Source organism: Schistocerca cancellata, chromosome 4 (genome assembly GCF_023864275.1).
Source record: "Schistocerca cancellata isolate TAMUIC-IGC-003103 chromosome 4, iqSchCanc2.1, whole genome shotgun sequence".
NCBI classification, from domain to species: Eukaryota; Metazoa; Arthropoda; class Insecta; order Orthoptera; family Acrididae; genus Schistocerca; species Schistocerca cancellata.
In genome coordinates, this window is record NC_064629.1 from 601,968,790 (window position 1) to 601,992,490 (window position 23,701).

Here is a 23,701-nt window from a genome sequence, read left to right on the forward strand (position 1 = left end):
CACGTATCTTTCTTCCCTCCACACAATAGGGTCAAAACAGTTAAAGCCCAGCCATTGGCAGCCAGTAGCGTACTCTTCTAAACATCCACTGTCTATTAGTATTTAAAGAAAATTACCAGCATTGCGAATATCAAGTAAAAGAATTGCAAAGAAAACTTTTTACATAGCTTTTCATGTACAAAAAAGAGCGTAGCACATACATTCAGTTACTTACCGTAACAGACAGTAATGCTTCCTAATTGCCCCTCTGCCCCCCCCCCTCCCTCCCTCTCCATTTTTACAAGCTCAGTTACTCAATAAATTGCAGGAAATTTTGATTTAAAAACCACTAAAGCCATATATTTAAAAAATAATTTCAAATGCAAAGGCTCCCTTTAAATGTGACAGTGTAGCTCGAGTTCTATCGGGATTATGCAGTCGGCGAGTAGTAACTTTTATCATCAATCAAAAAACTGTCAAAGTGGTGTTGCAACTAATTAAAATATCACTGATCATGTTATAACAATTAGTTGAGTTCCTTATAATGATATGTAATATTAATCAGAAAACAAAAAATAATGCATAGAAGGGAATAGTGTGTTGAAGTTGATAGAAATTGTGCCAGCATGAAATTAACGTACCTCTGCTAGGAGGGAAGCAATTATCTTCACTGACAAAATACTGGTTGAAATCTTATAAAACTGTGCAATAACATTGGCCAACTGGAAAAATGCATCAAATATCACGAATTTACCAGTTGACAATGACAGGCTCAAAGAAAATAGAAATTATGCAGAATGGGCTGGAGGGTGGCAGGAAGCATTATCCCATACATAATCAATTGCCTTCAGTCAATTGTTACAACAATAAGACTGTTTTGTTGTATGTAGATTTAAATTCTGCCTTCATGTACTTCATTTTAAATTATACACTATGATATTACCTTCAACTGCTTTGGCTCTTACAGCATCTTCGCGTGCCCTTTTATGTGGCTTCTTGTCTCCAGTGTTAACAGAAGATTGTCTTTCTGCAGCTATTTTAGACTATTACAATGGTAAGAAATATATCTATTCCTAACAATAATACAATATTTTTTGTATCCACTCCGTATAGCATTGTTGTTGTCGTCAACACCAGATGCAAGAAACTTCGTAAAAAGCCACATTTGATGCTGTAAGAGATCAAGCACAGGTCACAGTGCATGCTTTAAAATATGTGTGTGTGTGTGGGGGGGGGGGAGGGGGGGGGGGGCACACACACACAAGAGTGCGCATTTCAGTTACAGCAGTTTGATTATTTCCTTCATGGCACAATATTACAACTGCTTTACATGAAGTGGTCTTAAAGTTATCTTTCATTTATTGCAATCTTTTATTTGTGAAAGGAGAATGTTTTGTAGAAATAGGCCATATCCATCACTATATTGTTGAACTGGATATTGTTTATAGTGTAAAAGAGCTGAAAACTCTAAATGCAGAACACTGAAGGACGTATGTGGAGAAACAAATATCCGCTCTCCTCCAACAATAACTTTGCCCAACTGTGTTCTTTTAGCACATTGTAGAAAGTATTCCAGGTTTTTGTAGACAAGCTTCACTTCTCAATGCACCATGACTACTACTACATACACTATCTCATCAAAATATCTGAACATCCCTGTATAATGCGGAACTGGCAACTAGATATCTCTAGAGTCAGACCCGCTAATATAAGAGGAGATGAAGAATACTGTCAGTAAAGAAGCAGTAACAACAGAATGGAAACTCATTGACTTGGAACATGGACTAGTCACTGGATGTCATCTGAGTAACAAATCCATTGAGGACATTTCAACCCTTCTATAACTGTCCATGTTGACTATTAGTGATAGTTCCGAAGTGCCACCAGTAGCCCAGCTAGCACAATGACTGTGCATAAGGAGTTAAAAAGAATGTGGTACAATGATGAGCAGCTCCCTAGAAGCCCCATGTTTTCGTAGTCAGTACAAAGTGACACTGGAGGTGGTGCAGAGAGCCATGCCACAGGACAGTGGATGACTGTAAATGAGTGATTTGGAGTGATGAATCACACTATACCCTGTGGCAAACTGACGGAAGAGTTTAGGTTTGGCTAATGGCTGGAGAACATTACCTACGGTCACGTGTAGTGTCAACAGTGAATTACTCAGGAGGCGGTGCTAAGGTAAGGGAGACTTATGTGTTTAGAGTGTGGTCCCTTATTGTGGTTAAGGAAATGCTAGGTGTGGAGAGATAATTTACAGCATTGTGTATTACCCACAACAGAGGAACAGTTCAGAGACAATTATCACTTGCACCAGCATGACAGTCCACAGTCATAAAGCAGCACCCGTGAGGCAATGGTCTGAGGACAATAACTCATCTGAAATGGACTGGCTTACCCAAGAGTCCTGACCTGGACCCACCAGTGAACCTTTAGGGTGAGTTAGAATGTCAAATTCACACAAGACCTCAGCATCCAACACCACTACATCCTCTGGTTTTTACTCTTGAGGTAGAACATGCTGCCAGTCCTCTCCACATACAGTCTGACACCTCACTGTAGGTGTTCCCAGTGGAGTTCAAGACATAAAGGTGAAGGGTGGACACATCCCATATTAATGTTCACTAACAGGTATCCAGATACTTTCGATCAGATGGTGTATACGCAAAAAACATAGAACTTCACCCTCTGTAACACACTAAATTTTTGCAACAGCAAACTTTCCACAGCCAAAGCATAAACATAGCAAAACAGAACTTTTATTTATCTGCAACAAATCGAAAAGAATGCCATGCACAGAACACTGTTGCGTTTATGTAAATTCAATTAAAATAAAACTATAAATGTCTTGCTCTCACATGAGATGCAACAGTTGTCAGCCAACAATTTGATACAGGAGCAGCGATGCAGAAACCATTTTAACAAAATAATAGCATAGCCTTTTAATACAAGGTGCCAGGGAATTACTACCGAGACAACAATTATGAGTATATCAGAAGCCATAAATATAAAATTTGTAGCAAATATTTTTGACAACAACCTTGTCAAGAACTTGAGTATCTCATATCAAACATGTTTCTTCCTTTTCTTCATTTTTTAAAAAAGTATACAAATGACAAAATACTTAATCATGTGGAGGAGATTATAAGGGTAGTAGGATGACAAAAAAAAAATCACAGCAACTTAAAATGACAAGCATATAACTTTTCCACTGTTTACTCTCAACACATCACACGGAAGATGTCTCTATGAAGTTCTGCAATTGTATAGAGGAAGCCTTCCAGCAAAACGTCCAATATATACACATACATACAACTAATAAAATGAACACGAGACCACAGATACATTAACTAATGAAAACATTAAATAAATAATGTACAAATTTTGTGCTAACAATTTTCATCTTAAAAGTGTGTCAAACCACCACTCATTCTGAAATATTCAACAGATGCAACACATGCATAAAGGAGACATGGGAGAAGCATCAGACAAAGGAAACAGTTAAGACAAGATGCACAGAAGGAAACAATACTCTCAAAAATGTAGAAAATACTTACTAAGGGTCATTTTAATACTTCAGTTTTTATTTTTTGAATCAATACAGCACATTCTGCTTCTGCTTTTAATACTGAGCAAACTGAAGTATTAGAAACCAAGTACAACTAATCAGAGAGAAGAAATTGTGGAGAGTAAGTACACTCAAGACAATCTAATTTTGTAGCCAGTGAGAAACAAACAGAATGAATAGAAAATACAATGAGACCACCACAAATGGATACTATGTATCTCAATTATTTGTAGAAAAGGGAGCTTACAAGTAAGCAAAAGAAATTTTGAAGCACACTTTAACATGTAGATAACAGTGTAAAAAAAAATAAATTATAAATAATGTGATAGGTCCCTCAGTCTACTACATTTACTAGCCATCCACCTAACAGGCACACCAAGGAGGAATGATAACAATTGCCTTAGTACTCCTTATGTACATTTATTTCTGACTTGTTCAGACATATATAAAGCATTTGCACAGTAATACCAATATGAAAGTAAGGAAAGGGAAAGGTACTTAGCATGACCACAAGAGGTCTTAGTATGAGGGATGAAAATCAGCCATCAGTAGGATAAAATGGGCTATACATTTTTTATCCAATGGGTATCAATGAACAGATTTCAAGGGCGTGTTTAGAAAGAAAATGTTTATAACAATCTTTTCTCAATTATGTTACACCCCACGTCACTTCCACACATCAAAGTAAATAATTAGACACACTTACTTTCACCTGTTCCACAAGTAACACGGCAGTGGTGGCACCTTAACTTCCTGCACTCAAAGTCATGTTTCTTAGACTCAATTTTGTGTTGTATTCTAAAGAATCTAATTCAGTTTACTTAACTATATGCATGATTACTTAATGTGTATTCTGGTATTTAATATTATTCCACTGTCCCTCAACAGCATTTGTAGCAATGGCCCTACGCTAATAAGACAGTCGACACATAGCTCTAGATAACAGAACTTCCACATTCATTCACATCCAACCACATCTGATGATAAATACAAAATAAATTTCCGACTCGTAACAGATATTGGTGAATGCTGGAAGTGGCACCATCAGTCTCATCTGGTAATTCTCAGTTACTGCCCCACTCGTGTTACTGCTGTAGCAACCGTTTCGCTGCAAGACTACGTAACTGTTTGGTATTTACTGTATCTATATTTCATGTATAGTTATATGTATAAGTATACATATATATACATATACATATAGATTATATATATATATATTTGTATTTATTTATTTATATCTATTAAATCTAATCAAAGACAGTCTGACTGTTTGTACATAATATCAACATCAGCCGACTTCCTCCTGTAAACAAACATGTACTTCCACTTCACTCATAACTAACTGTACATTTAACTAACACCATTTCGGCAAGGCATAAAAGAAAGGAATAAAGGACTGACGAACCGGAAACTCAGTCCTCATTACATTCAGACTCAAAAGTCACCTCTCACAATATGTTCCAGCAAAAATCACAAGAGAAGGAAACATCCGTGCCAGTTTCACCACTTAGTTGTCTACAACTGCTGTGCATGCTACGAAGAGGGCCGTGAGCACTGGAAAAGAACACTGGAGATTACAGCTGCCACTTGCTGATCGAGGATCTGGCTCATGACGAGGGATAACAGACGCTGTTCTTGCTGCAGGAAGAGCGGCCGGTTTTCAGGATGTCGTGCCAGATGGAGTAATGTACCAGCCGCACGCCTCAGCATATCCAGACTGGTTCCCATAGCATCTGGATTGTCTCTAAGTGCACCGATACCATGCTGATTGGCTACCCCTAATGCAGTAGCTTCCGCCTGCTCGATGAATGCTACTAGCAAGGACACACACGGGCTCTGCAGTGCAACAGTACGTGCCACACCACTGTCCGCCGCGGCCAGGTAGTGCAGCATATTCACTGCAAACTCTCGTAGCACTTGCTCTTCTGAACGGCACAGAAGTCGTGTCAGCACAGCACACAGACGTTCCAAACGGGAGTAGGGTGGCGTAGCTACAACCAGATCTACATTAGAGTCCGTTACGCACAATTTGCACAGAGCTTCCAGTGCGAGGCGCTGGGGTGACAACGAGCCTGAAGATCCTGGAAATGGGTCCTGACCATGAGCAGCTGGACAAACTGCCCAGTGAAGAAGTCCATCAATTACGGGCCGCGACACTTCCTCAGGATGTTGACCGAGGTCCATATGACCGGCAATATTAGCCGCTGTCACCAACACATTTTCGCGCACATGGTGCAAGAAGTCCCACCACCATTCCGCTTCACCTTGTAAACTGCTACAAGAATCCGCAAAGTCAGCATCTTCTTCACGGTCATAATTGCGCTGTTTCTGTGCACGAGGAGGATGTTCGTGGTGTAAGAGTAAAAGCTTCCCCAACAAACCAAGGAATGTAACATTTTTGGCAAACTCTGCTTCATTGCCAGGGACAAATGTCAGATTCCTCAAAATATTTGAAAGACAAACACAACGCCTTGCCTTTGCATCCTGTGTATCAGTAACAAGGTAAAGGCTCGCTTCATCTCTCGCGTAACATTCGTCTTCATAATCTGACATACGTCTTCTTTTCAACGTTCCCGCAGGATCCCTTATTTGTATGCCGCCCCTGTTTTCTCCCTTTATCTCTGGTCTCACATCTGTTACTTTTGACTTTTCTTCAACTTCGTCACCATAGTCATCTTCCATTTTTATGTCTTTTCCTTCATGTTCAGAACCTTCGAGGAACACATCTTGTTCCATTTCTGTTTCCGTTTCTTCGTGTTCTTTTACAGTTTCGTCACAACTGTTGTTGCCATTACTACTTTCATTGCTTTCTAAACATTCGCAATTGTTAAGGCTAGTTCCTTCAGCAGCATTTCCAGCACTTTCATTACCTTCACTGTTTTCTTCACTGGCAATAATTTCACTTTCAACACCTTCTTTGATCTTATAATCGCAACTGGATTCATTCGGTGTTGTGCTGTTACAGTTATCACCTTTGCTTATGTTGAATATACTACTCTCATTGCTATTGGAACTATTGTCGTTGTTTGTATGTTCTGTTTTTATGTTACTGCTGCTAAAATTATTTGTGTCACTAGTTTCTGATACAGCATTATCACTCTTTGTTTCAATATCCTTTGGTACACTTGGAGAATGCGGCAACTCCCTTTCATTATTACTACTGCTCTCACTTTCGACACAGTTTGCTTCCTTTTTCACTTCTACAGTTTCTTTAGGAGGCTCTAAGGGGTCTACGCAGTGTTCAGGCAGCAATGAATTTTCTTCCGTATTTTCCTTTTTTATCCGCGAAAACACATCACTCAAAATAGTTTTAGTCCGTTTCACTTCATCACTATCCTGCACATCTACGAAGGAGCTGTCTTTACTCAAATGTTCCTCATTAAGTATCACATTAGATGCACTGCTCGAACTATCAATAACACCGTTGTCATCACTACATTCCACTTTTAGCACTATAGGAGGAGTTACACTCAAGTTTTCAATGGGATACAATTCTTCTTCACTTACTTTTGTCCGACAATCTTCTTCCTCTTCGGCACCTACAGTCTTACTGTCATCGAGCAGTCTCGCAAATGGAACATTACCGAACTCTCCTTGGAAACATGACACAATGTACTTCGTCGAACTGATGTCTGAAGAGGTCAACTGCCACGGGTCTTGAACCACATCATCGTTTTCTGCCAAGTCACCTTCAATGTCCCAGCTCTTCCGATCATCCACAACAAAAATCTCATTATCTTTGTTCACAATTCGAACTACCTCACCCTTTCTAGTCACAAGAGTATAATTTGGTGTCGATTTCATTAATGTGATGTGATCTGCAGGATCAACTGGCACTCTAACTTGCCCTAGGTCCACTTCCGGCGTTTCCACCTTTGGTGCCTGGAACCACTTCTTCCCAGAATCTGGAAGAGGCGAGTCAAACATGTCAGCTAAACTGCGTCTGAAATGCTCCAACAGCACATCAAGGAGTCCTGGCATGTGGGCTAGTCCAAAATATGCAACTGTGGTATCATCAAACAAAAGGATGTTGAGAATATCCAGAGCCCAAGCACTCTCTGCCAGTAGACCAGAGCGCAGACTCATCATAAGCCTCCACGCTTCTACAGGTGCTACATCCCCTCGTGTCATCCGCTTGCGTTTATACAAAACAGGCAATGTTGCTTCCACACTTTCTGGAGGGAAAACGATCTCTCGCTTTGGGGCACTCTGTTGTTGGTAGACCTGCGCATTATTCATCCCAGGTGGCTGTGCCTGAAATAAGACACCAGTAGAAAATAAATATAGGTACAAAACATGGTCAGCAAAACTGACAAAACTTAACATATGTAATTTTTTCAACTTGAATTTGGATTTTTTTTTAATAAGTTTTACTTTATACTATGAAATGGGCTATGGGAGAAAATCAAATTCAAAAACTTTAAACATGTGCAAAATTTATACTCACCAGGATTATCATGCTTTGTTGATGAACAGACTTAATACTTAAAAAACTGCAAGCCTTTGAGTCAGTGGCCCATACATTGAGAATTAAAGAAATTGGTACATTAAGAGTAATGCAAGATCATCTACCTGTATGAAATGCTCAGAAGGAGAGAAAATGCCTCTACAGAAACTAATAAAACCCCTATCTTGTTGTACATAACCCCTATCTTGTTGTACATAACTTACTGCACAATCATTAAGTAAGTTGAAAAGGGATGAGGCAAAAAAATTAAACACTGTAACAAACACTGTATTATAATAGCCTCTAAGTTACCTTGCAAAATTTATTAGTCATGCTTCTCTGTGGAATGCAGTGATTCGTGCTTTGGGAATGATTGGCAATTTGTTCCTTTGTTTTACCCAGTCATTACTAAATAACAGCTAGAGGCAAGCTGTTCTGCTGGTATGGTGGCACTGTGGCATCTCTGCACGAAGTACAAGTAACTTGCATATAGCATTCCAGTTTCAACATTAAAAAGGATATGGCAAGTATATGTAACCCCAGCCATTATGTACAAGTGGCAACCTGTGGTACTTTAATACAGTGTAATGGGTTAGAATGATATGCCATAATGAGTCATAACAGTTCAACATGCTGTATACTCCACCAAAAAAATATGAGAGCTGGCTTAGGATGAAGTGAGCAAAAATGAATATACGCAATATAACTTTCTAAAAGTGCATAAAAAGCATTCAAGATCCAAAGTCTGCACAAGAAAGGAAAACAGACAAAGGAGAAGAATTATTCTGACTGTAATGCTGGGGAAGGGGCGGGGGAGGGGGGCTTGTTCCTTATAACTGTCTCGGTAAGTGGTGTGGTCATGTGGAGCTGCTACAAGGATAACAGTAAATGAAGAGACACACAACTTTTGAAATCTATATAACTACAGCATTACGTTATTTCACAGACTATTTGCATAGTGGAGAGTAAGTTATGAACTTCTGACTACTGATCTTACTAGTGGTTAGCCAGGTTCTTATTTTTATGGCATGTATCATATTTTGTGGGGATGTACAGTCTAGGCAGGTATCTGAAAATTCTGACAGTCTCCAATGGTTCTGCCTGATAAACAATACAGCCTCTCCAATTCTACTTGTATAATGTGTACCGAAATAGTTGGTGAGTGCAATTGTTTCATAAAGTCATGTAGTTCACTGAATTTCCATTTTCTTTAATGTTACCAACACAATCATTCTATGTAACTACTTTTGGTGCCCGTTGATGGTATTCTCATTCAACATTCAGGAATCTATAGATGAACTTTTTTCATTCTGAGTCTGTAGTGAAGCTTCAACACCACAATGCCAGTAGGGATTCAATAATTCCACCAATGATTTTTTTAATATTCGTGACTCGAAAGAGTTATTCTTCCACAAGCCGAGTTCACTATTTCTCATCATCATTCTCCACCTATCAGACCACAAAATTTATTAGTTTAGTGTGGTACATAGTAAGGTTGGGGCAAAGTGATATGAAGTAGGATGAAGTAAGTTGTGTAATGCAATATATTGTCCAATAGGAAAATTCTGTTATTTTTGTAGGTAGCATACATGATGGGTGCAAATCTATTTTCATATTTAATATGAACATTGTAGATGGCTTTTAACAAAGATTGAGAAGCTGCAGAACATAAGCATTCAAAGTGGAGCACAAGTGTACAAGATTTTTTAAAATGACAATTCTTAGCTGAAGATGATAATTTATGTCCTTTATTCTTTTAATTCATTCTTTTCTATAATGAGAACTAATAAATAAATTGGACTTTGCACTACTATTAACTGATCCAAACCACTGTCACTTCTGTTCCACATTAAGGATGGCTATCATAGGATCAGAGCCACATTTTTGTAAATTAATGTGCTCATATTTAAGAGAGAGAATGGAAAAGAAGTAACTGTGTATACCTGAATAAAAAGTGAACATGAAAAAACTCAATGAATATCAAAAAATATCCTCAAAGGACTGAGTTTGGTGGCACCACTGTATAGTATGTGCATATACTGAGGGCTGGTTGCATTATTGCTTTATTTGTCACACTCATCAGTGATCAGATGGCACTCTGAAGGCCTGTCTGTGCACCCTCTGTTTTGACTCTGCAGGCAGTAACTATGCCAAGTTTGCCATAATCATTTTAGGGTACAACCACGCCCTACTGATGAGTCAACACTCCTGTTGAACAGATTCAGCCATTTGAATGGGGTCACATTGGGGTCCTGGGGGAAGCTGGGCGGACGTATTGACGGATCACTGCACATGTTGGACACAATGTATCAGTGGCGTGTTGCTGCTTTCAACAAAGGTTTGTGGAACATTCCCATACCTGTATATCAGGCTCTCGACATCCTCACAGTACAGATGCACGACGAGATAGGTGCACTGTGCGAGCATTGGTGTCTGATCGATTATCATCCAGGGCCAAAATCTGTGCATATGTTGCGCCTGTTGTGTCATCATGGAGCACTGGGAATCATCTGCTTGCAGCAGGGATAAGATCACGTGTGCCTCTGTCCAGACTATTACTGATACCACAACACTGCCAAGCATCACTAGTGATGGATGTACACACGTGTACGGTGTAGACCTGGTGAGCTGCCTACTCCAGAGTGTATTTGCCCTGAACACACTGGTCACAACCCAGGTCTCATGGAGGAGGGGGGGGGGGGGGGGGGGGGAATCAGTTACAACTCATTGTCATATTTGGTGTTTCTGCAGGTTAAAGTAACCAAAGCAAACAGTGCCCGTTGCCTTGCACAGGCTATTATCCCCACGCTACTGCAATTTCTTCATACAAAGGGATGTGCTTTTTCAATGGGATAATGCACGTCCTCATACAGCTGCTGCAACACAAGCTCTTTGTGGTGTACAGAAACTGCCCTGGCCAGCAAGATCAACTGATCTCTTGGCTACTGAACACGTACGGGACATGATGAAGTGGGAACTTACTTGTTCTCTGGGGGCCTGCAAGAACCACGACCAAATTACTATAAAAGGCGCAAGATGCTTGGGACAATCTATCGCAGGATACCATTTGACACCTTTATGATAGTTTGCATGTGAGAAAACACACATGCATCACCACCAGAGGGGAATACACTGTGTATTGATGCGACTGGGCACCATTTACTGTGATGCGTGTTTCGTTTGATCTGAATGATGAACAACCTGTCACCTCAATGGTCAGTAAAGCGACTGTCCTTGAGGCTGTTGCTTTTTTTCAGCAGTGTGTATAGTCCCATAAAAAAAAAATACTCAATACCTACTGTCAACATGCATACTGATTTCTAACACAGCAAACTAAGTAGTGCCTTAATCAAGATGACCTTTTTTCCAGTTTCAACATTTTGTTGCCAGGGAAACAGTAACTTTATTAAGTTTCTTAAAGCATTTATTAATGATTCTGTCAGCAGTTGCTGTATTTATATTAGGCAATTAGTTTCAAATGTTATAGGTTCTTTTTCACGCCTGGCCTACTGAGGCTGCACTGACAGTGCCTGAACAATAATAATAAACATCAAAGAGGCAACGCATGAGTCTGATTTTGACTTAGTAAGAGGCATGTGTGGATTGTAGCATTTTTTTCTGGAAACATTTATATAGCGTATGTTGCCTCTTTGATGTTTATTATTAATATCAGGCACTGTCAGTGCAGCCTCAGTAGGCCAGACTTTAAAATGAACCTGTAAGGTTTGAAACTAGCCGCCTAACATAAATACCGCAACTGTTGACAGAATCATTGATAAACGCTTTAAGAAAATATGATGTTATTACTTTTCTTTAATTTTACTCATCTTAACCTGTTTCCTGACGGAACCAGAAAGTGTGTGTGTGTGTGGAGTGGGAGATCAGGGCCTACTGTTTTAAATGAAATCTCAATAGTGATACAGATTCACAAACCTTATATGATCTTTGAAATCTCTGTATCTGCAGTTTACCTTATGGTCCTAGCAGCAGCTGAGTTGCTCTCTTACCTATAGCCATGTACATCTGATGGCAATCCCATTCAGTCACTCTGTGCTTCAGTCAAAAGCCAACACAGAATACCAACTGTACAAGCTGCTTTAATGGGGCAAAAATGAAGCAACTACATTTGAGCATCCTGACACTGCACTATTTGTTTCTTTCTCAAATTTTAAATGCCTCATTTACAACCTACAAAATGGCTCACTTATTAACCATGCAGCTTACTCATCGTTGAACTTAAGAAATCTTGGACTGCAGCTGAAGCACTATGCAGAATTATTCTCACACTTACACATCATAAGAACTAAAACTCTGTGGCACTATCACACTATATAACATTGACCTGCTGTCTGACCGCTACTTCTTCTGAAAAATCGCATATTACCTCCTTGAGCTGCTGGTAAAATTCCTTATCAACCAGATTCAGTTGTCTGGTCATCAGCAGGTTCATAAAAGTATTTATGGCATCATGTTAAGTGAAATTAAAAATCATTATCGTTCGACGATAAAACCACAAATTATTGACTGCTATCACAAGGTAATATAAGCTACATTGTAAGCTTATAAAAACTATGCTAAGTAGTGTATTTGTTCATGTTATAACTGTAATCCTCATTAATGCTGTGAACAGATTCATACCGCATACCAGATGTGCAGTACTAATCTGTTCAAAGTTTTAATGTTGGTTACGGTTATAACATGAATGAGTACACTACATAGCACAGTTTTTATAGACTGAGGATGTAATTAATATTATGGTGTAATAACAGTGAATATTCCACCGTTTCATCATATGATGATGATTATTTTATATTTCACCTACCGTATTTACTCGAATCTAAGCCACACTCGAATCTAAGCCACACCTTAAATATGAGACACGAAATAAGGGGGAAAAAATTCCCAAATCTAAGCCGCACCTGAAATTTGCGACTCGAAATTCAAGGGGAGAGAAAAGTTTTAGGCCGCACCTCCAAATCGAAACAAAGTTGGTCCATTGTAATATGAGACACAATTTAGGTCGAATGAATGACGATACAGCTACAGTAGTTTGGTTCGAGTCGAAAGCTTAGCAGTTAAGTTTTACCAGGTAGCCATTGCTATGCGTCAGGCGCTCCGTCCGTATTTATACGGATACCCTTCCTTTTTTACGTGCTTCGTCTGGTTTGAATCGATTGCTTATTTTGCTTTGATCTGATAAGTGCCGTTTTCAATGTTATAGGTGTTTACGTCAGTCACTCTAAGCTGAAAATGCATTACTATACTGTGTCATGCATTGTTTGTCGCATTCTGATAGTGCGTGTTTATGGCCTGTCGCTGCTCGCGGCATGGCTTGCTTTTGTGCGCGCTACCGCCGCCTACAATTAAAAAAAGAGAGGAATCGTCACATTCGCGAAACAATGACAAGAGACTGCTATTTGTTGTTACTTACACTGCTGCTTTCTTTGATAATGATCAACAAGAACCAAATAATAGACTGCGTACGATATAACATGTTCTGAACGAGAGTTTGGTGAAAATTTTTCTCCGTTTGAAAATCTTTGCGGCCGCTTCTTTAGTACATCAAATTCTGCACAGAAATTAGTCATCTTAGATTTAAAAATCTAGTCAGTTGCCATGCTTCATTTCTGACTGTATCACTATTAGGCATAAGAGTAATACGAATATAAACATGACACGATACGTATATTCTTCCGCGTTTGCTGTTGTTGCTGTTGTCTCACTCTAGTTTCGTAGTTTATTTGGCAGACAGGATTTAAATGAGATAGAAGCAAACACGAAAGAATACACGGCAAAATGTTTATATTCGTATTATTCTTGTGGTGAAGAGAATACTGCATGTGATTCACATTTCATCAGGTTCCTACTAGCAACCATCTCTTCTCACAGGTAGGAAACAATTCAGAACGTAGAGTTGGCCATATTGACAAAAATCCCAGTATTACCAGTCGGATTTTCATAGTACATTGAAATTCGAAGATGAACAATACGGAATTTGTATTTACTTCGTTGGATAATGTATGAAAATGCAGTGGTCGAAACTCGGGCGGAGAAAAATGCTCGTCTTCCAATTTTTTTTTTTTTTTAATTTTATTTACTGACGCAGAGGTTTTGGCACCAGTATTTATCTTTGTGCCTACAAGGGATGCCTGTGTAGCGCTACATATATTCGACGGCAGAAGTTAGTTGTGGCGGCACCTATCAACATTTTTCAGAACTTCCGCTTGCTTTGCACTCGATTCTAAGCCGCCGGCGGTTTTTTGGATTACAAAAACCAGAAAAAAAGTGCAGCTTAGATTCGAGTAAATACGGTAATCTTAGGTTGTGAGTACTTTTATGAACCTGATGATAGCTGGGTAAATACAGAATTTTACCAGCACCTCAAGGTGGTAATATGACATTTTTCAAATACATTAGAGCTGTGGGGCACCACCTTCTGAAAATCCACTCAATCAGCACTGTGCAGTGGTATTACAAAGTCTCACAGGCAGCACATGACCTTGTCAGCTTCTAGTGTCAGGTTTCTGAATTAGAGCTACCACTATGCCATAACAAAGTTCCCCATTAGTGTTCACGAGGCTGAGGGCACCCTACTAAATATTTGTAACAGGCTTATTTATTGGTCATAACGCAGTACAAACATGAAAGCTTTATGTGTTTGCCAGATATGCCGACCATAGAGACAAACGCCCTCGACAGAGTGTTAATATTTGTTAAATGCCGGCTTCAAATGTGTGCTTCGGAATCAATTTATGACTATTTATTAATAGAACAGACAAAACGAGCCATATGGGATGTAAGACCAAATGCACATACTCTTTATTATGGGCACTTCATTTAATGAAATGACCCGAGTTTAACACAACGGTTTGGAACAGTGTCTACAAAACACTGAATGTGTGTATTTTTCAATACAAAGCAAAGACTTTGACATACTGTAATGTACAAGCCTCTTAACTTTTTTTATAACACAGGTTGTCCTCAAGTTGTTAGCACACGAAACAAAGGCTTCTCTAAATGTCTTTCAGTATCTCGACATACCAAAAGCAACACCATAAGTAGACTCATGCTGTGTGTAGAAAATTCAGATTGAGTGAGAAAAAATTAGAAGTAGCGAACCTTTGAACCTGGTAGTTGCTGCATCGAATACGGCTTTCCTTCCGGTCGGAACGGAGCACGTGGGCTAACCATCGGTGGTCTTAGGAGTGAGTTTTGATTAATACCAGGAGTCTGCATACTTGGAACCCACTGCTGCTGTGCCTTAAGGAAAAAAGAAAGAAAGAAGTAAATAAGACTCTGAATAAAATACTTGTGTTACTAAAATTATTTATAGTAACATCTTTGACAGTTTCACTAACAGTTTCAATCTCAAAAAGAGTAAGAAATACACAGTTCACACAAAAATTATGGTTACGGATGTCTTCAACCATAAACAACCAACCCTATATGGACAAAAGTGACAGAGAACATAAAAGTGACAGAGAACATCGTAATCCAAACTGTAACACAATACCTGTTGTGGAGGCTGATACGGTGACTGTCCACTAGCTTGGTAGCGGTGCTGGTCCCACTGGCTGTTAGCTGGCTGACCAGGCACAGGACCACCAGCTCGTTGAGCATTTTGGTTCCACTGTGGAGGCCCTTGTGGGACAGGTCCTTGTGGAGGGTACTGTGCCCGATACTGAGTGTTACCACTACTCCAGCCTACAATACAACAAATTTTCTATTTTAAACACACCACATTTAAATCAATCTCATGAGATGCATTTATGTCTCATCAAATTAGCATACTAGAACATCTCACTCTAATGTGAATCCCTCCAATAACTACATACAACCAAGAATATGAGAGTTTAACCTAAGAGGCTCGTTATTAATCCTGCTGCAATGTTTTTCGAATGGAACAACAAAGTGTCTGGATCTGAGGTACTTATAAAAACAGAATTGCATAACTTAGCTCTCTTAAATGCTCACTGTTAACTTTATTAATCTGAAACTGATTACAGGTTTAAATCTTTAGAAAACCAACACGAAGTTAAAAACTAAGTAAATAAAAGTCTCCAAGGCACTATTTTTTTTTTATATACATTCTTGCACTTCCAGTTAACATATTACTGTCCAACAAATCAAATTTGACGAACCTACACAGATCAACACTTTTTCAGTTGCCAATTCATTCAGTCATCCCAAACACAAGAAAACATTTTTGTAACATTCCATAAAACACTAATTCTCATTTATAAGTACTGAAATGGAAAATTGTAAATACATTTTATTGATACAATACATCTGAAAACACTTGCAAAACCACAATGAACCATGAGCTGTACGATTTATTTATATATTTTGTGTTCCGGAGAGCCGTGTTGTAGTTATATCACAGGGTATTGAACATGTCAGTTTTACTGATGTGTTATGGTATTATAAAAGTAGTACTACTATTCATTTTTAATATCTAAAGCTCAGGTTCTAACACTGAAAAACAAATTTTGCAGTTAAATAAATATTACAGAAAATGTAAATATTACAGTACATATATAATATAAAAATAAATACATTTGCAACAATAAATACACAGGATCATAAACACTCTATGGTCTAAAATGACACACACAACAGGGACTGACTTAAATTTCTTTAAACAAGAGCTCGCCTTGCCATCTGCCAAACCTAATTTGTGAAGAAAGGGCACTAAAAACCTTACAGCCACTGAAGTGCTCTCCTTCCAAACTACTGCCAAGTTGCATGCCAAAAGTGGATATTGCCTTTTCTTGTAGATCATGATTACGATATGCTCTATTAAGTTTGAAAAGGGGCTTTTCCCCCGAAATTACTCAGGCTGTAGATTTTGGGATGTAAAGAGGCACCACAGACAAAACAGCACATGAAAAATCTGTGCTCAAGCTTAAGATGGGTTTGAACATTACAGTGCTTTAATAAATACAGAACTTTTAATGGTGGTAATGTCATTGACTTCCTACAATCTGTGAACTAACTCAACCAATCAGTTATTGGGCAGCTATAGTTTAACTGGATACATTAAATGTATTCACAGTTGTGAATATGGACAACCATTAGCAGTATAACGGAATGACAACAGAGAAAATTTGTGTTGAACCAGGACTCGAACCAGTCCAGCTTATCGTGAGCAGTCGCCTTACCATTAAGCTATATAAGCACGACTCATGGCCAGACCCAAACTTCCACACGTTTCCAACCATGTGTCTACAACCTGCACTCGTACATTCATATGTACATTCCCGTACAGGGGAGACATTTTAGGCAAAAGTCACTTTGCTCGGTGTCAGTAGATAAATATTATATTTCAGTACCTATGTTATTCAGAATTACAATGCACTGTTCCTTTGGACATGCATACAAAGATAGTGTGACCGCTTGTGGTAATCGGGAAATCTAGGTTCGAGTCCTGGTCTGGCACAAATTTTCACTGTTGTCACTCCATTAAACAGCAATGGCTGTCCATATTTGCAGCTGCAAATACATTTAATGTATTTCATAACAGCTGTAGTCACCACAGTGTCTTTTCCTTCAGGCATGCATGAACATTTACCCAGTGAGTCACCTAGTCATATGCACAGACACCAATCTGCCTCCTTGGTTAAGGTATCAATCAGAGTTGTTGGTACAGAGGAACATACACAGGAAACAGCAAGTAGCAGGAAGCGGAATAGGACATTAGACACAGCAAAAGGTGTTTGACAAGCATGTGTAATGACTAGGGACTGGAAAATGTAGCACCTATTTTTGACAAAATTCGTGTCCAGTTTCTTTGTTTGTAAATGACTAGACACACAAATTTAAAAGGCTGACACACTACATGAGTGAAAATAGACAAATTATTAGTTCTTTGAAATCAACTGTTAAAAAGAGTGCTGATTGGGGACTTTTGACTGGCATGTTTGTTTTTGAAAACACTTCAACAACTTTTTCTACCGAAATGGCTTTTGTTTTCTTCATTTGGCTGTATTTATGCTTTCAAAAAAGATTGTTCTGTTGCAAAGCACCAGTATTTTCTCACCAGTTAACTGAATTCCTCTCAGATTAAGGTGTTTCTGGACATTATTTGTCTTTTCTTGCCCAATCTGAAGATTAAAAAATCTGTAGACTATTAATTTCGACCTTCCGTGGGCATTCATAGCCCTACAACCCATGCTTGACAACACTACAGATAGAACTGACAAGACACTTAAGGTAAAGTAAATGGATCATATGTTAACTTGGTTTTAACATTAGAAGAATAATTTCTGCACCGTCAAAAAACGTTAAAGATTTTGTTTTCCAATCACTATAGCACAGAGGGCATTATAGGCTATAGTCACAGACAGCAGCAAGTGTAAACAGACTAGAATTTTGACCGCCACAGGGGAAGGAGCAGTGTGGGGAAACAAACCCCGCCTCCATTTCATTGGGCAGCAGTCTACAGCAGAACTGACACACTGTCACAGGGATTGCCGATCTCTTCTGGTGTTGTAAGAGTCATAATTGAAATCTGTGATGGAGTAGGATTACTCACTTCACTTATTTCAAAATAAGAAAAGAAAACAATGAGTAACAAACAACACAAAGCATTCGGGGTAGCTACCACACAATTGCTTGTTGAAGTTGCAGAGTATTGTTAATGATACAGGCCGGACCTCTAGCGGTACATTGCATTACGCGAGTGTGTCTTAAACAGACCACTCAATCATCCCCAATTGGCATCACACCAGATCATTGAGTGTATTGATATATCATTGCATTTGTACACTTTATTTTGCACATAGGTCCTTGTGCACATTATCTATCCAAATTGGGTTTCCTCATATGGCGTATAGTGCCAGTGACTGCTTACATTTTCGATATTCTATGCATAAAATACAGCCATTTCAAACTTTCGCTAACAAATAGCTCATCTGGATACAGTTCGCTATGAAATGGCATCTATTAAGTAATTTCGCATTTTGAGGCAGAATTCGCATTTATTTTGGATTTATCGGAAAATGTGAATTATTCCAGTCCCAAGTAATGACTCATTATTAAAGGTACCTATTTTCTGCAAAGTGCAAAATCACAAAATTTTACAAATTTTGTTCAAAATGAGTAACTGTTTATCTTTTAAGAAAAATCACAAAATAAATGACGAAATTGTGTGGAATCATATCATTTGAAGTTAACGGAGTAAATTCAATTAAAGTTGTGGCAATGAAATACAAATATTGATGACACTCGATTCTACACTACTTCGATATATTGAATTCAGTATTGCTAACTAAACTTCCTGCACAGGCAAGTAAAGTAAAATTCATTTTATGTGATGCTGAAATAATAGCACTGATTATGTGTGTGTTTTAAACAATATGATAAATACAGTTTTTCTGCTGTAGGAGATGGTATTTCTTGCTCCTACAGATGAGGTAGTGGTGAAATGTACCAAACATCAATTATACCTTGATCAAATCTCATTTCTTAGGGTCTATTTCATTTTTTTGTTGTTGCTGGAATCCATATCCTGATTTGTAGGTAATGGTTTGAAAAATATTGAGACAAACTGGCAGTTGTACTGAAAAATAGTTCATGAAGAACATGTCATAGGTAGAATATACAAATGATGCCAGAAATTATGTTCATTATGAAGTCAAACTTATTAAGCATCATTTCTCTCGTAAGATGAGGGTATTGCTAAGGGACAGTCAGTAACGCTCAAATGATACAACTCTATCTACATGAGTGCAACAGTAAAATGTAATTTCTAGGCATTAGTTTTGAAGACAACTGGTACACAATCTTTATATCAAAGGCAAACTAATGTACCATACTCTGGAAGATATATAAATGTTGTAATGTATTTGTTTCCCAAATGAACCTACATTAAACTCAACCTGAGGACACATTTGTTAGCATAACTAGTCTCGGTGAACTATTGTGGAAGGTTACTTAACCCTTTCATTGCTACAGAGGTGCTCTTTGCATTCTGTGTGGAGGTGGCTTTTGTTATGGCTTTACTGTTCTCCAGATGTTTGTGCCTGTGCCGAGACACAATGTTCTGGCTGATATGAAATCTTTATCATCCAATTTTTCAAAAACTATTAAGTGAGAAACACTTATTTTTGTATATCTTACCCGATTCTCCCCCCCCCCCCCCCCCCCCCCCTCCCGTTATCACCTCACTAACTGCGCTGCACCAAATTACAAACAACATTCCACAAAATTTTTAAGAGTTCACAAAGGTAGAAATGCACTGCATAAACTTTGCATATAGCTGATTTTAGCTCCTACACTGCAGTGTATGAAATGTGGGTAATATACCAAAATTTTTGTTAAAATTGAGAGCATAAGAATATATCATTTCACTCTCAAGTTATTGGATTTTATCTAACAGACAACGATGTGCCCAGTTCTGTCCATACAAACTTGCTGGCTGCTATTAAGCACTTATCTGTTTTTGAGAAAACTATTATGTGAAGAACTTTGATTTTTGTGCATCTTATAGCCTCATATCCTCACTCCATAAAGGCCTGGATTTCTTTTCATTATATGCCATAGTTACTGTGCTGCATCAAATTAAGGAAATCAGTGCGTGAATTTTTAAAGATTTTGCAGAGGTAAAAACACATCGCATAAACTTTGCATATGGTCGATTTTAGTTCACACATTGCAGTAAATGAAATGTCAATAAGATATCGAAATTTTATTTAAAACTGAGAGCAGAATGATATCTCATTTCGTTCTCTAGTTATTGAGTTTTATGTCTCAAAGATGATCATGCGGAATGTGCTCATTCAAGACACTGCACATCATGAATCATGTGGTCATAACAATCATTATATCTCATAAACAATTCAAGATACTGAAATGACATTTTCTCCAAATGATAGCATGTACTGAGACACATACATTGTGTGATAAATGGTTCAAATGGCTCTGAGCACTATGGGACTTCTAAGGTCATCAGTCCCCTAGAACTTAGAACTAGTTAAACCTAACTAACCTAAGGACATCACACACATCCATGCCCGAGGCAGGATTCAAACCTGCAACCGGTTCCAGAATGTAGTGCCTAGAACTGCTCGGCCACCCTGGCCTGTGTGTGATAAATACTCAAAACTTTTCTATTCCGCAAAATATGGAAGTAACATGCCTGGAGTGTTTCAGGGCACAATCATATGTCCACAGCATTGTACGAAAACTGAAGCGGTGCACATACACACTTCCACAACACCTGGGGAGCGGCCTGGCAGGACGTATGTACATGCTCACAACAGCCAAACGGTTAATTTGCATTTCAGTGATAAATCCTTTCTATTAGTCATAGGGCAGTATAAATGTGGTTAAGTGCTACGAACTGTATTTTAAACTAAAATTACTCTAAAAAAAAAAAGTATGAGGCATTTGCAACTGAAGGAATGGTCTAGGATAAGGACTACTACACTTTGAAATTTGAAACCATAGGTGGCAGTCTACTGGAGGTCTTTAAAAGTCAACATTTCTTAATCTGCCATTTTACTTTAGTGTGAAATACAAAATTCCTATGTTTCAGCTGCTTAACAACTTAACCTCTTTGCCATGCATGTAGGTAGTGAAAGACTACAATAAGCTCATGCACACTAAAGCTATCAGTTGGTTTGTTGCTTGTTCCATAAAGTTTGTTAATTGCTCCACACATAAAATTCATGATAAATATTATAATGTGGAATGTGACAACAAACATATAATTTTTATCTACAACTAAATAAAAAATTGAAAATAATGGCTGCATGTTTGCCATTTACAGTTCTTCTTTATCTTCTTCTGCTTCTTTTAATGACTAATTATCTCTACTCAAGAATTGCTCTATGGTGTATAGGGAGTTATTAAGCGGAAAGCTCTTTTATCTACTTTTGGAAACACTTCTGCTATTTGTTAAACATTTTATTCCCGTACGTAGACTTTTAAAGAGCTCTACTGTTGCATATTTCATCTCTTTCTGTGCCGAAGTTAGATTCATTAAAGGGTAATTTTTCCTTCTAGTTGTATTTGTGAGGATCAACATAACTGTAAAATTTGGACTGATTACTGATTATCAGTTTTGTAAGTGAATAAATATGCTGTGAGGCTGTGGTTAATATTTTCAGCTGCTTAAAGAGATATCTGCAAGATTTACATGTGCACACTCCATACATAACTCAATTTAATTTATAATGGACCACAAGCACTTTTTGCCTAGGTGAGAAGTTAGCCCAGAGTACTATCCCATATGACATCAATGAACAAGCAAAATATTTTAGCTTGCTGACTTCTACATTCACAAAGTTGGCAATTACTATTATGACAAAAGTAGCGAAACTTAAACATGTTAGCAGATCTACAGTATGGTTTTTCCAGTTTATGTTTTCATCACATTCACACCTAACTCTTTGCAATTTCCATCCCAGTTTATTATTTACTGTTGGTGTACTCAGTTAATAGAAGGGAGGATATTCTCAACAGTACAAGAGGGGGGTAAATGCATTTTTTGAAAGTTTACAGCAAGCCCATTTGTGCAAAACCATTCAGTAACTTTCACAGAAACATCATTTACCATTTTCTTTGTTGATGGTTCATTGCTCAACTTCACAAAAATGCTTGTATTATCTGCAAACAGAATTAATTCTGCTTCCCAATGCAAATAAAATGGCACATCATTAACATGAAGCAAGAGCAGGAATGGACCAATGCTACGGCGGAATTCATCAAACAAGCAAGAAATGGTCAATAGTTATTTACTTGGAATGTTTTTTAGAGCTCTGAGAAGCTGGATGTCAAGACATTTTGGAAAGGTTTCCTCTTAAATTCCACGCTTAACAATACACGAGCCCTTCAACAAGTTGTTAATGGTGGCACAAGGACACACGAACACAAAACATATATCTGTATGGTTCTAAGCATAAGTCAGAGATGATGGATGCTCATCTTTCTGCAAAGTATCTCGCGCCCATCCTTTTTGCCCTTCTGTACAGAACCAGAAAAAATTATCACCGAGTACTGTAATTACCCGTGTTACTCAATTCTATTTACTTTCTATGTAGTTCCATATAATGGGGCAATAAATAACTGGTGTAACTGTAACGTATAGTATTTCATATTTCCAAAATTGGAAAATTAATCCCTTGATATATTGACTTTTCTTCACAAACTGTTCCAAAAAAGTGTTCCAAAAAGATATTTTATTATTAATGAAAATAGTTTTTGAAGTAACTGTGAGTTACAAATTTTTGAAGATCACTGTTAATAAAATCCAGAATATATTTGTGCACTGGACTTTCACTGAAGTATCCTGAATCATAAAGTCATTTTGTAGTTTGTGTGTAGATATGGAATCAAATCATGTGTTTCACAGTGTGTTCCTTTGAATGGAAATATTGGTGGAGCTAGTCACAGTACAGTATAAATATTTATCTCGTACCACTGGGTGAGTACTTGTCAGTCATCTGTTGAACTTTTATCACTTTCAGTCTCCAACGAAATAACATCACATACTACTTCACTTTCTGGGGTGCTAAATACAATATCAAACTTAGGATCACTGTACAGCCATCCATTTTAAAGTATCCAAAGCTGCAAACAGTAAAGGTGATATCCACTGACAAACACCTGAACCAGAACACAATATCTAGGCTACAAATACGGGACTGGATGCCCCCTAGTGGCCGAACATTTAACTACCCATGCTGAAATGGATGTAAGCAAGG

At 38.2% G+C, this 23,701-nt stretch overlaps 1 protein-coding gene across 1 annotated transcript in view; it reads right to left on the reverse strand.

The window, feature by feature from the left end:
- Nucleotides 1-2,906: 2,906 nt before the first annotated feature.
- Nucleotides 2,907-23,701, reverse strand: part of LOC126184344 (trithorax group protein osa-like) — a 395,921-nt gene continuing 375,126 nt past the window's right edge. Inside the window, 3 exon segments of the mRNA XM_049926723.1 lie at nucleotides 2,907-7,801; nucleotides 15,114-15,254; nucleotides 15,508-15,698. Coding sequence (XP_049782680.1) covers nucleotides 5,081-7,801; nucleotides 15,114-15,254; nucleotides 15,508-15,698 — 3,053 coding nt within the window. The 3' untranslated portion in view covers nucleotides 2,907-5,080.